General features: G+C 54.3%; 1 protein-coding gene and 3 long non-coding RNA genes across 4 annotated transcripts; all 4 read right to left on the bottom strand.

Moving 5' to 3' along the window:
- Nucleotides 1-7063: 7063 nt before the first annotated feature.
- On the bottom strand, nucleotides 7064-9363 carry LOC120385212. The gene is made up of 3 exons (XR_005589353.1): nucleotides 9302-9363; nucleotides 8314-8467; nucleotides 7064-7220 (listed from the first exon to the last, which is right to left on the bottom strand). It is a non-coding gene; the product is annotated as an uncharacterized LOC120385212 (long non-coding RNA).
- A 414-nt stretch (nucleotides 9364-9777) lies between these two features.
- LOC120385211 lies at nucleotides 9778-11545 on the bottom strand. The gene is made up of 3 exons (XR_005589352.1): nucleotides 11528-11545; nucleotides 10316-10438; nucleotides 9778-9932 (listed from the first exon to the last, which is right to left on the bottom strand). It is a non-coding gene; the product is annotated as an uncharacterized LOC120385211 (long non-coding RNA).
- A 5-nt stretch (nucleotides 11546-11550) lies between these two features.
- LOC120384972 (maestro heat-like repeat-containing protein family member 6) lies at nucleotides 11551-13690 on the bottom strand. Its single transcript, XM_039504069.1, has 4 exons — nucleotides 13635-13690; nucleotides 12978-13121; nucleotides 12415-12591; nucleotides 11551-11679 (listed from the first exon to the last, which is right to left on the bottom strand). Exons 2-4 carry the CDS (start codon nucleotides 13059-13061, stop codon nucleotides 11551-11553), a joined length of 390 nt encoding a protein of 129 aa, XP_039360003.1. The 5' UTR covers nucleotides 13062-13121; nucleotides 13635-13690.
- A 2-nt stretch (nucleotides 13691-13692) lies between these two features.
- LOC120385210 lies at nucleotides 13693-14481 on the bottom strand. The gene is made up of 3 exons (XR_005589351.1): nucleotides 14467-14481; nucleotides 13909-14046; nucleotides 13693-13752 (listed from the first exon to the last, which is right to left on the bottom strand). It is a non-coding gene; the product is annotated as an uncharacterized LOC120385210 (long non-coding RNA).
- Between the last annotated feature and the right edge of the window lie 962 nt (nucleotides 14482-15443).

Here is a 15443-nt window from a genome sequence, read left to right as displayed (position 1 = left end):
ACCTACATCAACACACTCACTCTTCCCCAACACACACACACACTGTCTCTCCCCACACACAAACAGTCTCCACACTGCAGCTGAAAAGCAGCTGGCAATGTAGTAGGATGACCCTGGAACAATGGGATAGAGAAACCTGCATCACTGAAACTGCAGCCACAAAGACACCACACACCAGCTTCCCCTAGCTGGCAAGTATCACACCTCCACAGAAAGATCCTATGGTATCGTAGGCCAGCTTCCTAAGGCCTCAGCCTCAACCACTTAACATAGGGGCCTTTCTACACTCTGGTTCTGTTCTCACTGAAGGATCATTTCCAATTGTTCGCTCAGACCAGCTTACCCAGCACCCTCACTGCTGTGCATCTCTGTATGTGTGGCCATGGCTGAACAGCAAGAATTCCTGCCCATTTCCCTTCTGGCTGGAGCATGGTTTGTGGTTAATGATGTTGCTGTACATTGTTTGCTTCCTGCCTTGGTAATTCAGACAGTCCCTTTTCCCAACATATCTCCAGCACATCAGTCCCTGGCTGGGTCTCCTGGGCAGTGGAAAACATCCCTTGTTTGGTGCTGCCAAGGGGATCGTGCATAGCTGAGATGTCTCTCGGTTTGGATCAAAGGGGAATGTTGGATGGAATTTATCACACAACCCTCCCTGCTCCTCAGAGCCCCATGGGGAGAATGTAGAGAAGGGGGAGTCATTCCTCCCCTGCACTCCCAGAAGAGTTGCTAGGACTCCTTCCTGCCAGCTACTCACCCCTGGATTCATGCTTAGCTCCTAAGATCTTTCTGCTCCAAAGGCTCCATAGTCCTGGGGTGGGGAGGGTGTCACTGCACAGTCTGAAACACAAGGGAGGTTTCTGGAATTGAAGGAAGGAGCAGAAAACGGAGAGGAAAGAAACAGAGAGAAAACGCCTCATCTCTCGCCCCTCCCCCTGCCTCCCCCATCAAGAAATGTTACCAAGGACCAGCGTCAGGGGAAATGGTGCCCTGGGCAAAACTTGTACTTTGGCAAAGTTCTTGGTTCAGGCTTGTAGCAGTGATGGAATAAACTGCAGGTTCAAATCAAGTCTCTGGAGTACATCCACAACTGGGATGGGCCATTCAGTCCTTTGTACAGAGCTTCAGTTTGTAGCAAAGTCCCTCCAGAGGTAGGAAGCAGGACTGAAGACAAGATGGAGATGAGGCTTCAGTCTTTTATAGTCTCTTGCCATGTGGTCTTTGCTTTCTTTGTCCCAAGGACACTCTATCCAGCACGTGACATCGAGAAACCTTAGATTTCTGTCCATAGGCAGGTCCCTGCACACCTTGCTGAGCCACAAGGCATATCTGCCTTCGCTAAATGGGTCAATTGTGTAGCTGATGGTCCTTAATGGGCCATCAAGCAGGCTAGGCAGAGCTGACACCAATTTGTCTGGCTGGGGTGTTCCCCAGAAGCATAGCACAAGTTGGAAATACAGGCAGCATAGAGCCAATATTCATAATGTCAACTACAAAAATGATACATATCTAGAGATAGCATAATTATAATCAGCCAATCATAACCTCTCCATAGACCCTTTATGTGACCACCTTTATACAATATTGGCTGCAAATATAGAACAGTGGTCGCAACGGTGATCTATACAGTTACAGATTATGTCAAGAACGTCACAGGAGGTGACATGGTATCAGCGAGACTGATACTGGAATACTGCCTCCAGTTTTGGTGTCCTCATTTGAAAAAGATGGTGTGAAATTGGAGCTGAGACAGCAAAGAGCCACCAAATGTTCTGAGGGCTGGAGAAAAATGCCTTCTAGTGAGCTATTGAAAGAGCTCAACCTGTTTAGCTTATCAAAAGAAGATTGAAAGGTGACTTCATTGAAATGTTGAAGTGCCTTACTGGAGAGGAAAGATTGGCTATTAAAGGGCTCTTTAATGTAGCAGAGAAAGGCATAAAAAAAGCCAATGGCTGGAAGGTGAAAAGAGACAAATTCATATTACAATTAAGGCACAAATATTCAACAGCGAGGATGATTCACCACAGGAACAAGCTACCAAGGAAAGTGGTGCATTCTCCATCTCGTGACGTCATTTCATGATGACTGGATGCCTTTCTGGAATGTGTTTACCCCAAAAGTAGCTAGTGTGTCATACAGGAGGCCTGTGATATGCAGGGGTCAGATTAGATGCTCTAATGGTCTCTTGTGGCAATAAAGTCGACTAGTTTCTTTAGAACTGAGTGTAGCATTGGGAGCAGCGTCTGATGTTTTCCTGTCTATCCGGCTTGCTTCCTAGAACGAATGCTCCTTGAGTGGGGTGATCCACAGGGAGTAGCTCAAACCTCCAAAGTGCCTGGCCAGAGGTAGGACATTAGCCCAGCAAGGGAGGGGTGTGGCAGTGACATCACAAAGGCCTTTTGCAGGACCTCAGACTATTGGCCAAAGGTGGTGGGGAGGTGGTGACCTCACAGAGAGATGCTGACATCAGCCAGGCAGGACAGGGGCGAGGGGCCAGGGAAACCTCAGAGACCCTGTGGCTTTGCTTCAGCAAGTCTCCCTCTCCAGGTCTCTCTTTGAGGACTGGGGGAATATTGGGGTTCACGTACCTGAGCGCCAGGAGGAACCTCTTTCGAGTTTTCTCCTTCCCTTTTAGTGATTTTACTTGAAAACAGCCGACCCTGTTTAGAAGGTAAGAGCCTCCTCGAGGTTTGAAACTGTTCAGTCTGATCCATCTGGTGACAGTTGAATTCATGGAAAACATGATCTTAAGGAGGCAGAATTTTATTCCAAACCTGGCATCTTGTCCCTTAGAATCACTGAGGACCTTAGGGTTTGTCCATACATAAGAACATAAGAAAGGCCGTACCGGGTCAGACCAAAGGTCCATCTAGCCCAGTACCTGTCTACCGACAGTGGCCAATGCCAGGTGCCCCTGAGGGAGTGAACCTAACAGGCAATGATCAAGTGATCTCTCTCCTGCCATCCATCTCCATCCTCTGACGAACAGAGGCTAGGGACACCATTCTTACCCATCCTTGACTGGAGATTTGTAATGGGAATCACTAGGAGAGGAATGATCCTGGGGAAGTCAATGCCCAGCCTCCCAACCCTGCTCCTTTGGCCTTGTTTAATGAACAGATGAAAGATAAGAGCATTGTACTCAATACGTTCAGTGTCCATACAATCTCGGTGCACACTGGATTTGAAAGTTGTCCTTCTTCATCCACGAGTGTCCATTTGAAATCAGAGGATTTATAATGCCCCATGGGCTACTTCCCTGTGATACACAGGGTCACAAACATCGTGGTGAATAGGACAGATGACTAAGTAATCACAGTGGGTTTCACCCCCGTGGGATCACCTGTAAGGATTTTTCCTTCCTTTAAAGAGGGCAGGACCCAAACCCCATTCAGAAGACATGGGGAATCTTACAGTAAATTCTTCCCACATAGTCCCCTTTGTAAAGCCTATCTATCGGAGCTTCCCTTAGCACAAGAAAAAAAGGACACGCAGTGGTAACCACACAAACAAGACTTTATTTCCTATGGGGAAAAGGGCTAGGATAGGACCGAGAAGGGGCAGATTAACAAAACTTTAACTCTGGAAATGCTCCACTCTCCCAAACAGTTACACCCCTGAGGTAATGTTGATGTTCTCTCTCTTCTCTTGCAAGGACAGTGGTGGATGGCTGCTGCTCTCTTGACATTGGACATCAGGGACGGACTTCGATGAGGGACATAGGAACGGGTGAGTAGACCTAACTAAAACCCCTCCCTATCCCTCTTTGCGTCGTCTCTGCCTGGATGTTAGACCCTATCTACGCGGATTCAATCCGTGCGTGGGAGTGTGCTTCCCCACCCAAAATAATAGAGCACATGGGAAAAGGTCACCACATTCTTTTACCAAGTCCAAGATGGCCACCTTATAGATAACGCAAAAGGTACATGCCTTTCTTCCCTTCTTTTACTAAAATTTGGCAGGGGCAACTAGCATTTTACAACCTGGAGACTGGATTTGACCGATCAGGGGATGTTCTGGGACAGGGTGACCCATCCAGAAGGGGGTTGTGTATCCCCTCTGAGAACTCCTCCCCCTGTCCTCTACCAATTGAAGTGGGTGTCAGCCCTGTAGGACCACCCCGAGAGGGGATTTGACCAAACACGGAAGTAATGTGGCGGAGTGACCTGCCCGCAACAGGATCACATGGGCCATCTAAAAAGCCCTCACACCACCCTCTACCAATTGGCGACGGTTTCAACCCACCTTGGGCCATCACAGAAGGGAAACATGTACCAATCAGAATAGATATAGCCCGAAGGTCGAGGCCATGATTTCTGCAAAACACATCCTTGGAACGAGACGGCCTCTTCCCCGCAGTGTTGGGTTGCGACTTCCAGGATGATGCTGCCAGTCACGCAAACATGGAGCTCCGGAGATCGGCGGCTTCTGGCCTAGGCCTTCGGGCACTACCTATTCTGATCGGTACGTTTCCCTTCTGGGATGGCCTAAGGGATGAGTGTGAAACCCTGATCGATTAGCAGAGGACGGTGGGGGGATTTCATGGAGGGGTGATGGGCCCCTCTTATGGGCAGGTCACCCCACCATGGCACTTTCACCTATCTGGTGAAATCCCCTCTCTGGTTGGTCCTAAGGGGATGAGGCCCACCCCAACTGGGGTGAGTTCTTGGAGGGGTTACATGACCCACTTCCGGATGGGTCACTCTGCCCCAGAACTTTCCCCCGTTGCTCAGATCCATTCCTGAGGTAGATCGATGGCGATAAAATACCCCCAGATTGGGGGAGGAGTGGGAGGAGCTCTTAGAGGGGTCACATGCCACTCCTTGCTTCTTGACCCCGAAAGTCTTATGTCATGGGGTCATTCTCCTGGTGACAGACGAGTGATGCCTTAGGGGTGAAGGGGCGTGGTCCCTTGGCTGGAACCAAATAACTGCCCTTAGCCTCAGTGTGGTTTGACCTAATGGCCACAGTCAAAATGGCTGCCCTCCCCCTCAGGGCTGTGTGGCCCAACGACCAGAGTCCGTGCGGCCGCCCTCCCCCTCAGGGCGGTGTGGCCCAGAGACCAGAGTCCGTGTGGCCGCCCGCTCCGTTGGGGCTCTGGGGCCCAATGACCAGAGTCCGTGTGGCCGCCCGCTCCGTCGGGGCTGCGTGGCCCAACGACCAGAGTCCGTGTGGCCGCCCTCTCCGTCGGGGCTGTGGGGCCCAATGACCAGAGTCCGTGTGGCTGCCCTCTCCGTCGGGGCTGTGTGGCCCAGAGAACAGAGTCCGTGCGGCCGCCCTCTCCGGCGGGGCTGTGGGGCCAGAGACCAGAGTCCGTACGGCCGCCCTCTCCGTCGGGGCTGTGTGGCCCAACGACCAGAGTCCGTGCGGCCGCCCTCTCCGTCGGGGCTGTGGGGCCAGAGACCAGAGTCCGTACAGCCGCCCTCTCCGTCGGGGCTGTGTGGCCCAACGACCAGAGTCCGTGTGGCCGCCCTCTCCGTCGGGGCTGTGTGGCCCAACGACCAGAGTCCGTGTGGCCGCCCTCTCCGTCGGGGCAGTGTGGCCCAACGACCAGAGTCCGTGCGGCCGCCCTCTCCGTCGGGGCCGTGTGGCCCAACGACCAGAGTCCGTGCGGCCGCCCTCTCCGTCGGGGCCGTGTGACCCAACGACCAGAGTCCGTGCGGCCGCCCTCTCCGTCGGGGCCGTGTGACCCAACGACCAGAGTCCGTGTGGCCGCCCTCTCCGTCGGGGCTGTGTGGCCCAACGACCAGAGTCCGTGCGGCCGCCCGCTCCGTCGGGGCTGTGTGGCCCAACGACCAGAGTCCGTGCGGCCGCCCGCTCCGTCGGGGCTGTGTGGCCCAACGACCAGAGTCCGTGCGGCTGCCCTCTCCGTCGGGGCTGCGTGGCCCAACGACCAGAGTCCGTGCGGCTGCCCTCTCCGTCGGGGCCGCGTGGCCCAACGACCAGAGTCCGTGCGGCTGCCCTCTCCGTCGGGGCTGTGTGGCCCAACGACCAGAGTCCGTGCGGCCGCCCTCTCCGTCGGGGCTGTGTGGCCCAACGACCAGAGTCCGTGCGGCCGCCCGCTCCGTCGGGGCTGTGGGGCCCAACGACCAGAGTCCGTGTGGCCGCCCTCTCCGTTGGGGCTGCGTGGCCCAACGACCAGAGTCCGTGCGGCCGCCCTCTCCGTCGGGGCTGTGGGGCCCAACGACCAGAGTCCGTGCGGCCGCCCTCTCCATCGGGGATGTGGGGCCCAACGACCAGAGTCCGTGCGGCCGCCCGCTCCGTCGGGGCTGTGGGGCCAGAGACCAGAGTCCGTGCGGCCGCCCTCCCTCTCTGTCGGGGCTGTGTGGCCCAACGACCAGAGTCCGTGCGGCCGCCCTCCCTCTCCGGCAGAGCTGTATGGCCCAGAGACCAGTGTCCGTGCCGCTATCCTGTCTCTCACGCCTGTGTGGCCCGATGGCTCCAGACAATATGGCTGCTCTCTCCCTCAGTGCTGTGTGGCCCAACGGGCAGAGTCAATATCGCTGCCCTTCAGCACAGGGCTGTCTGGCTGAGAGTTCAGAGACAAGATGGCCGCCCCTCCTCTTGGGGCTGTGCAGTCTAGTGGCACATTGGGGAGGTGGGCTGCCACCCAAGGATGGATGGTGGCCGGGGTAGGGGGACCCAGGCCCTTGTTACTCCCCCCCGGGTCCTACCCCAGGGCCTTGTCCATGGCCAATGTGTTCGGCACTGAGTCAGTGGGGATCCAGCCAGAACATCTGACGTCAGTCACCATGGCGATGGCTAGTTCTCCCAGGTTACTTCCTACGAGATGTCTCTAGGCCATGGGCTGGGGGTCTCTGGGCTCCCAGTGTGGGAATCTCCCAGAGACTCCGAGCTCCCTTGCACGTCTGCAGGCACCCGGGGATGGGGTTGGGTCTCGGCACCTCGGGGCTCTGCAGTCAGGGGCGTCAGCTGCTTCTGGACTGGAGCCTACAATGTGCATCCTCCATTTTCGGCATCTGCCTAGACCGAGCTGAGCTGCTCCCTTTCACACTGGTGCTCCAGTTGTAGCATGTCCGGCAGGGCTGGGGGGGGGGGCTTCCGCCGCCTAGACTGTGAGGTTATGTGTGACTGGTGCACCCCGGCACATCCTGCTCTGCCTCTTTTCTCTCCTCCTTCCCATGCAGCAGCTGCTTTGCCGTCTCCCAAGAGATGTGATCAGTGGTGGGCTCGGTTGGCTCCTGTTAGCCTCTAGATGTCTGTAAGAGGGAGAAAGGGCAGGAACACAAATCAGAAGAACAAAACCTTCCAGCAGGGTAGTTTTCCACAGCACAAAACCACCACACTTTGCTAATGCTCCTTTGTAACTTCCCTGAGAGCTGGCATTGCGTAAAGAGAGCACCCAACCCCCCACAACCTCCGCTACCCTGTGGGCTGGCAATGGATAGAGGAAGTCTGGGAGACTTTCTCCTCTCTCCGCCTGGCTCTGATGACTGAGGGAATCACATGCGAGAAGCTCTGTGAATGTAGGGCTCTGTGCAGTGGGGAGAGATGTCAGACATGGAGCCCAAAGGTGGGGTTGTCCTGACTCTGCAGTAACTTCATTACAGTGAGAGAGATTTCAGAGTTCAGCTACAGGGTTCTGCCCTGTAACCGTGTGTGGGGCTGGGGCAGAAGTGGGGCAGTGATGCACTCATGAAAGGAGTAGGGCTAAGGGGGGCCCCGTGGTACAGCCGCTAAAGCCCCTGTGTGCTGCGTTCCAGCCGGGCCGGCTCTGCCTGGCTGGGGTGGGGCGAGGCGGCTCCGCGCACTGCCGTTCCTCTCCCTCCCCCCCACCGGCCATTTGGGGATTTAGTTGGGGATCGGTCCTGCGTTGAGGAGGGGGTTGGACTAGATGACCTCCTGAGGTCCCTTCCAACCCTGCTAGTGATACTCTATGAGCTGCTCTTGCCTGTAGGCTCCGCCCCCTACAGCTCCTGTTGGCTGCGAATCATTAATCCCACCCTGGCCCTGCCCCTAGCTGCTCCTCACTCCAGCTCCAACCCTCGGCTCGACCTCCACTAGGCCCCACCACCCCGGCTCCAGCCACTGGGCCCAACCGTCCATGCTCTGGTGTCTGACACCAGCGATATGTAGGAGTCGTTCACCTCCGGGCTTTCCATGCGTATGGCCCTGACTTTGTCAGCTCTGGTTTTCATCTGCCATTGTGCTGCCCCGTCACATGGCTTTATTAGATCCCTTTCAACTTCTTCAAAGTCTTCTCTACGCCTCACTGACCTACACAATTGTCTGTCATCTGCCAATATCCACCTCGTTGTTCAGTCCCTGTTCCAAAGACGCTGTTGTACGTACCATAGCAGGACAAAGAGGTCTTCTGTGTCGGTCCCGGTTCCCTAGTCGAATGCGGAACCCGACACGAGATTTCCAAGCTTCTGCAGCCATTTGTAATGTCTATTGAGGATGTGCCCTGTGGTCCTGTCACATGTCAAAGGCACTTCCTGAAAAGCTGAAACAAAGAGGAAACGGGTTGGAAGCCCCATGGTGCTGATGTGACTGGTGCCTAGGAAACCTCCCCTTCAGATGGCCATTGCCACATGCTATTAGCTACCCAAGAGTCTGCAGGCAAGAAACAGCAACTCAGCTACTCCCAAAATAGCCCTGGACAGAGAGGAGACCCCATTCCGTGCGTAACTTCCCCCTCCCCCAGCATACGCACGTCCACACGCTAAAACACAGGCAGGTGGGAGCAACTCTGCTTGGGATGGAACAGAAAAGCAGAGGTGTTAAATCATCCAACATTTACGCACAGATCCGCATAGGAATTTAGACTCCTAACAACATCTACTGAAATCCTATGTGGCCCTGGGCCTTCGTTCCTTAAGAGGTCACAGGGAAAGATGTTCCCAATGTGCACTCAGGGAATTTCCTATGAGCTGATAACCAAGATATGAGTGGTTCCCTGGCCTGAAATCTCTCCATTACAGGGAGGGCAAGTGATGAATCTTTCCCTACAGAGGGTAATTGTCATCATCACCACCACCACCCTTAATAATAACAACAGCCCTTTTCAATTCTGTCAGGCCTTCCTTCAGAGATGTTCTGACATATATGAATAAAGAATCCACACACAGAAATAAGGCTACGTATATTCTAGGAGCTAGTGATGGAATTTCCCGGCTCCCGTACACATATTGTGGCTCCTCGATCACAGCTCACGTGATCATCCTTCTTCCTTACTCACGGTCCTTAGCCAGAGAGGACACATTCAAACTGTTTTCAGGCCCTGTGCTGCACCCTGTACTTCCCACAGAGGCACAAACACACAGAGGTATTTCCTTACCTTCATACAGGCGGGAGATGCCATCTTCAGTCACTGTTTCAGACAACAAGTCACAGTAATGGTGGATAGTATTTCCTAGACAGACAATGAATCTCATGACTTTTCAAATCCTTTGCTTAAAACTGCGAAAGATGCAGCCATTCTCCCAAGACAGCCCTTGGGAAATTAAATACATTCCTTACATCTGTTCACAAAGCACATTAGATAAAGCATCAGAAGCCTAGAAGTCACTGAGAGACTGATTTCCAAAGGAGATTGAATTCACATCATGCTGGTTTCCCCAAGGCGCAGCCAAAGAGGAGTTGTGGGCAGGGGAAGTTGGTGCGATCGATACAGCTAAGTTGCTCCACTCATCTTGGAAGTCATGTTAATCTCTCTCTCTCTCTCTCTCTCTGTCACTCACACACACACACACACACACACACAGTTTTAAGATTCTGGTGCTGTGAGAGGGAACAGAGCAGCAGTCTAGAAAAGGGCTTTGAAGGAAGCAGGTCAAAAAAGCTCAAGTGAAGTCGCTCTGCTTACCAATGAACAGGGCTGCAGAATGTCTGATTGTTGTCTGTGAGCTTTCCAGGTATTCTAAGGCGTGGAACAGGAATTTGGGGATGTGGCTCTTGTTGTTCTGCATCTAGGAAGAAAGAAGGAAGAAACGCACAATATACAAATGACATGTTCTTCCCACAGGGACTAGTCCAGGGAAGCCAAAGCATAGAGCCAGGGCATGGCAACAGCCAGTATGAGCCCATACGCCATAGCAGCACCTCTCTGGAGTTACTGTTGTGTTCTCCAGAACCTCAGCTTTTGTTTTCAGAAAGTTTGCAGGTCTAACAGTTCAGGAGAAAAATTTCAAAAATGTGAAGGGATTGTAACTCCTGCAGAAATGAACCAGCAGCGAGCCTGGAATAGAGTCCTGCCACCCGATGGAAGCGGATGGGTACTCAGGGTGTGGGGTTAAAAAGGTCTCCCTCAAGTCCCCATTCACCACTCTGAAGGCACAAGGAATTCACCTACCAAGCACTTCCAGGCACACTTCCGGAGCTGTGTGGAGCCATCCCAGGCCATGCTGCGGAACAGCGTCTTCAAATGAGCCCACCTGAGAAACACTGCGCAGCGGAAGAGCGTCAGTTTGCATCTCTGCAAGAGAAGGTGAGACCAAGAGGGTTCTCACTGAGAGAGGACAGTCTGGGGACATGGAGCCTTCCCGTCACTTGTTCTCCTGCTTTTCCTGCTAGTGGAGGAGATTCCTGTCATTTGTTGTACACAGGAGTGTGCTCAGGAGAGGAATTTGCTGGAGCGAGCCAGAGCCGTCCTGTCTTTGGATGGTTTGGAGCGGTTGACCAGGGCCCTGCGCTTTGGGGGGCCCCGCACTTCAGGGGGACGCAGGACGTGGGCCATGCTGGGGCCAGGCGCAGTACTCCCGGTCCCACTATGCTATGCCCCACCTCGCCAGCGCCCAGCGTCGTTTGGGAAATGAGGGGGTGGGGCTTTGGGGGGAGGGGAGGAATAGGGATGGGGCAGGGGGCGGAGCAGGGGTGGGAAGAGGTGGGGTGGCACTTGGGGGAAGGGATGGAGTGGGGCTGGGGCTTAGGGCAGAGTAGGGGGTGTTGTCCCAGGCCCTGTGCCCCTCTATGGACGGCCCTGGAAAGATTCATAAGAGATCTCCACAGCTCAGTCCTTAGGTGCAAAGAGACTGCATGAGAGCGTGAGTCAGCTTTGGGATCCCAAAGAGTCGGACCAAAGGGCCCCCAGATCAGGCTTCCCTCCACATCCCAGTTGGCCCAACAACAGAGGGCAACGTCCGGTGAATTCTGGGAAGCTGGGACCTGGAGAAGTTCTCTCAGAAGCTCCAGGGAAGAAGTCAGGGCAGCTGCACCCACTTTCCAGAAGGCTGTGGGCAGATATCAGCTCCCTGAACTGAAGGGGCTCTTACAGATCTGTGCTCCCTTTTCTTTTGCTGCCTCTTGTTATAAACCTTTGGATGCAGCAGCCCAAAGGCCTGAGGCCCGTCTTTGCAGGAGAGGGTCAGGGCTCTTTCCCAGAAGAAGGCTTTTCTTCCCAATTGTGCTGTGTGCTGTGAGAATGGATGAGGCACTGGGCTCCAGCATGGAGTGAAGCAGGGAGGAGAAGACTCTGCTTGGGCAAGGGGCTCTGGCCATTAATGGAGTGGGGGCCCAGGAGAGTCGGGCTCTTTACTCTTAAGGAAATAATGACCTTGACACTTACCAGTGTCACACTCTCATCGGTCTTCAAGGTGCAGCAGGAGCGGGCAAGCAGTGGATCATCTTCTGCTGCACGATGGGTTTGTCCGGGTCCTTCACGCTGCTCACCACGTTGCCAAGCAGTAAAATGGCAACGGAGCGCACGCTGTCCCTCTCCTGGCAATGACACACAGGGAGTGGGGAAGCCCGGTTAAAGCCAGGCAGGATCAGAGCATAACGTGACAGAGTCATAATCCGCACGCTGCTCCGGTTCCCCCGTGTTAACTGACTTGGGTCGCGGGAGCAGTGAGGCCACCAGGCCAGCGCCATAGACATCTTGTGTAGAACAAGGCCTGAGACACTGTGCAGGGCAGTGCAGCCCCATGGTGTCCTAGACACAATTTCTGTCTGGAGAGCACAGAATCCTAGACCCCTAGAAGCGTAGGGAGAGGGAGGGAAGGCTGCTGGAGACTGGTCGTGGGAAGGGGAGGAGCAGCTGCTGGAGCCTTACAGGGAGGTGCTGCTACAAAACACAGCAGTTCTTTTGCTCCTTGGTGCCCCTGAGAGCCGGGAGATTCCCGACCCACCTCTTTCCTGCTGGGAATCTCCACCTCTTTGGGGGCCGGTGTTCTCCAGACAGCTGGTCATCTGCCCAGTGCCAGGACCCCTCTCCCCGAGGCCAGGCGGCAGCAGGGGCTGGGAGCATGGCGCTGATGCTGAGGTTTGCGGAGAAGAGCTCTGACAGGGAGGTGGCTGAGCAGGAGATTCCCCACCCATGGCAGGGGCACCCCTTGGAGGCTTCATGGCAGGGCTGAGGGGTGGGAGGGAAGGGGATGGGAAGAGAGAGACAAGGGCACCAGAGACAGGCGGGGGGGGGGAGGAATGGGGTTCTCCTGTGTTTCCCAGCCTTACGTCATCAATGAAGGGGCGAAGGCTGACTGCAATGTCCTGGGAGATGGAGCCAAGCCCCTCCCCATCCAGGAGGTAGATGATGTCTGCAGCTTGATGCATGGCTCCCATGACACGCCCTCTATCCGTGTCACAGAACATGTCCATGATCGCTGGCAGCTGGGCCCGTAACGAGTGCACCTGCAGCAATGGAGAAGGCAGCTCATTACTACCCTGGATGACAGCCTGGGGCATATGCTGGCCCATCCCACTCCCACCTATGAGACACCACGGCTGGCACAGCCGCCCAATGGGGCACAAAGTCATTCTCCTGTCACTCTCTGCCAGCTGCTCACTGTAACCTTTGTCTTTGCTCACCCGCCTCCCCCACTGCATCACATCTGCAATCAGGGGTCAGCTCACGGGAGCAGGGACCACGTCGTGCCTTGATTTGCTCAGTAAAGCACCTCCAACATTCGAGTGCTGTGCGTTAAACAACAAGGCTTGTGTGGGGATCTCGCTCTCATTGCTGAGCGATTCAATAGACATCGGCTTCCTCGGTCCCCCAGGCAATCCACGCCCCTCACCTTTTCTGGCTGGAGCACAATACTGCCAAGGCCTCGCAGACTGAGCCGACGTACAATGGGGTTTTTATCTTGGGTCCATTCCATGAGCTGTGCCTGGAGCTCTGATTTTGTCAGTATTGTCTCAATGGAAGGACTCTGGAGAAACTGGAAAGAGCCAAATCAACATCGGGTTGAGGAGCAGAGGTCTTCCTGTGGGGTCTGTCCCCTGGACACTCATCTTTACCAAATGGCCACTTACTCCCATACAACGTCTCCGGTGTGTAGGGAGCCAGTTGCTGCTCTTTCAGTTGGCTCATTCCCAGAACTTAGACTAATGCACAAGTCACAAATAAACCCCCAGGGAAAGGGGAATCTCCAGGCCCCACTGAGTGCCATGGAGAGACCCCTGGGGCAGAAGAAAAGCAGAACCCCAGGAAAGGTGAGGAGAGAAGCATGGCCTTGGGGCACCGGAGAAACATCTCCTCTTGTCACAGGATCCCACCTAGGTACATCCAGCCAGGAGCGATCTCACCCTGTCTCTCCCTCCCTCTCTGTGCCATGCCCCACCACCATCCATGTGCGGAGAGGAGCTAGCTGGCTGGAAGGCTGCTGAGCTGCTGACAATGTGCCCAGAGCTTACTGGCCTGAGCTGCTCTCCTGTCAACTAATGAATCTCACCTCAGTGCAGAAAGTTATGGCGATATTTCTCTGCTCCTCCTCCTTCTCCCTTTGAACAGTGGTGACGGCCTCTCTGAAGACGGCAGGGAGCTGAGGGTTCTCAAACTCGATCATGGCTCTGGAACATGGAGCAGAAAGTCCCTTGTGGTTATCAAGGGGAGAGAGTTCCTCTCTAGTTGCTGGGCTGAGATGGCAGCCTGGAACAGAGGAACATTTCACACGGAAATCCCATTCCCAAGAGAGACCCACTGAAGAGGAAACTTTGGGCTCCTACCTTGCAATCACGCCAACACCCTGCGAGTAGTAATATCGTGAGGCTATCATGTCCCAACCCTGCTGAAATTGGATGCTGGCAAATTCCTTCCAGTATCCGGGCATGGAAAAAAGAGTCTTCACAGCCTCCACCGATGTGCTAAAGACAAAAAATACCAGTGTCAGGCAACGAGATCAGCCCCAATCATGGCAAATCTGCACACGCCCTGGCACACACAGTATGGACAGCAGGAGCTAGCCTCCCCGAGGATAGATCCAGTGTGATATCATGGTGCTCCCCTGCCCAATGGGCCCTGTCGACACTGCAGTTTCATTGAGTTTGTAACCAGTTAGTGACACTGTAGCTTCTTAAGATGGTTGATGTCATCACTCAATGCGGTTGAATACTTGATTCTTTACTGTGACAGGTAACAGGACTCAAGCGGGCATGTGGGGCCAGATCCTTAGTTGGTGTAAGCGAGCCTGGGCTAACTATAGCACCCGAACAAATGATGGCCATGAACAGCCTACATGTGTTTAGCAGAGCACATCTGTTCTTCCTTTTCCTTTCAGTCATTACCTTAGGGGGTTGAGGCAGCTGGATCCCTCCTCGGGGCTGGATGTCGTGCTGGCCATGTAGGTCCTGGCAAGTGCAGATCCATCACATACTGCACTTGCCTGACGCAGAGGATGAGCATCTGGGGATACATTTCCAGGATGGCTTCTCGGTATCCCCATAGGAAAGGACCTCGTAAATGGTCCTCATTGCCTGGAGGGGGGGAAGAATTTCACTCCACTATCCCAATCTGCCACCTGCCCCCATTGCCATTCGCTATTGTCCTTTTCTCGGGTCTCATTTCCTCCCCAGCCTATTACAAAAGAGGATTGGCTCCTGAGAGGAGGAGACATTTGGAGGGTCCTGAACCTTCACCCATTCCTGGAACAGAAGCAGGATGGAGCCCTACGGAAAGGTCAGAGGAGTCTGGATGATGTTATTCCCCATTATTTCGCTTAATGGTGCAGACTCTGTGCTTTGGGTTTCCAGCCATGACTGCACGGGCTGAAACCATCCTGAGGAGATCTGTTCTTGTAGACCCAGTGTTTCTGGCCCAGTCAAAAGTACTGGACATCTCATGATCCCATGCTGGGAAGATTTCTAGTCACAATTTAGAGAGCCAGAAACCTGGATACTTCCAAGAGACACCCGAACTGCACCTGCTCACTAAAGAGCCACCTAGAGCGGCAAACAGAGCCAGGGCACCAGCAGATAAACCGCTTCAGATCAGTAACTTTTCCTGGGTGAAGCTTTATTTACACCTCTTTGGTTTGCTAGGAGGTGGCCAGGACACACTAAGGCCTGGTCTGCATTACAGAGTTATGTCAATGCAAGGCCCCTCACCCAGCATCACCCTAACTATGGAATTTCCTTCCCATTGGCAGAACTGCCCCTTGGTGCCAAATTCATAACTCCACCTCCACAAGTGGCAGAGAGTCCAGGTCGATGCAGTGTCAGTGTAGACACAACGTCGCGTACGTCAACTGGCTTTCAGGAGCCTT

The sequence above is a fragment of the Mauremys reevesii genome, linkage group 17 (genome assembly GCF_016161935.1).
Source record: "Mauremys reevesii isolate NIE-2019 linkage group 17, ASM1616193v1, whole genome shotgun sequence".
Lineage (NCBI taxonomy): Eukaryota > Metazoa > Chordata > Testudines > Geoemydidae > Mauremys > Mauremys reevesii.
This window is presented reverse-complemented; position numbering and strand designations above follow the sequence as displayed.

Bases quoted from the DNA above. Each gene is read 5' to 3' on its own strand.
- LOC120384972 (XM_039504069.1), bottom strand. From the start codon at position 13,061: ATGGAATGGACCCAAGATAAAAACCCCATTGTACGTCGGCTCAGTCTG. The intron at 12,592-12,977 runs GTGAGGGGCGTG...CCATTGCTGCAG, and splicing joins TTGTGCTCCAGCCAGAAAAG to GTGCACTCGTTACGGGCCCA. The intron at 11,680-12,414 runs GTAAGGCTGGGA...TGTCATTGCCAG, and splicing joins TTCGCCCCTTCATTGATGAC to GAGAGGGACAGCGTGCGCTC.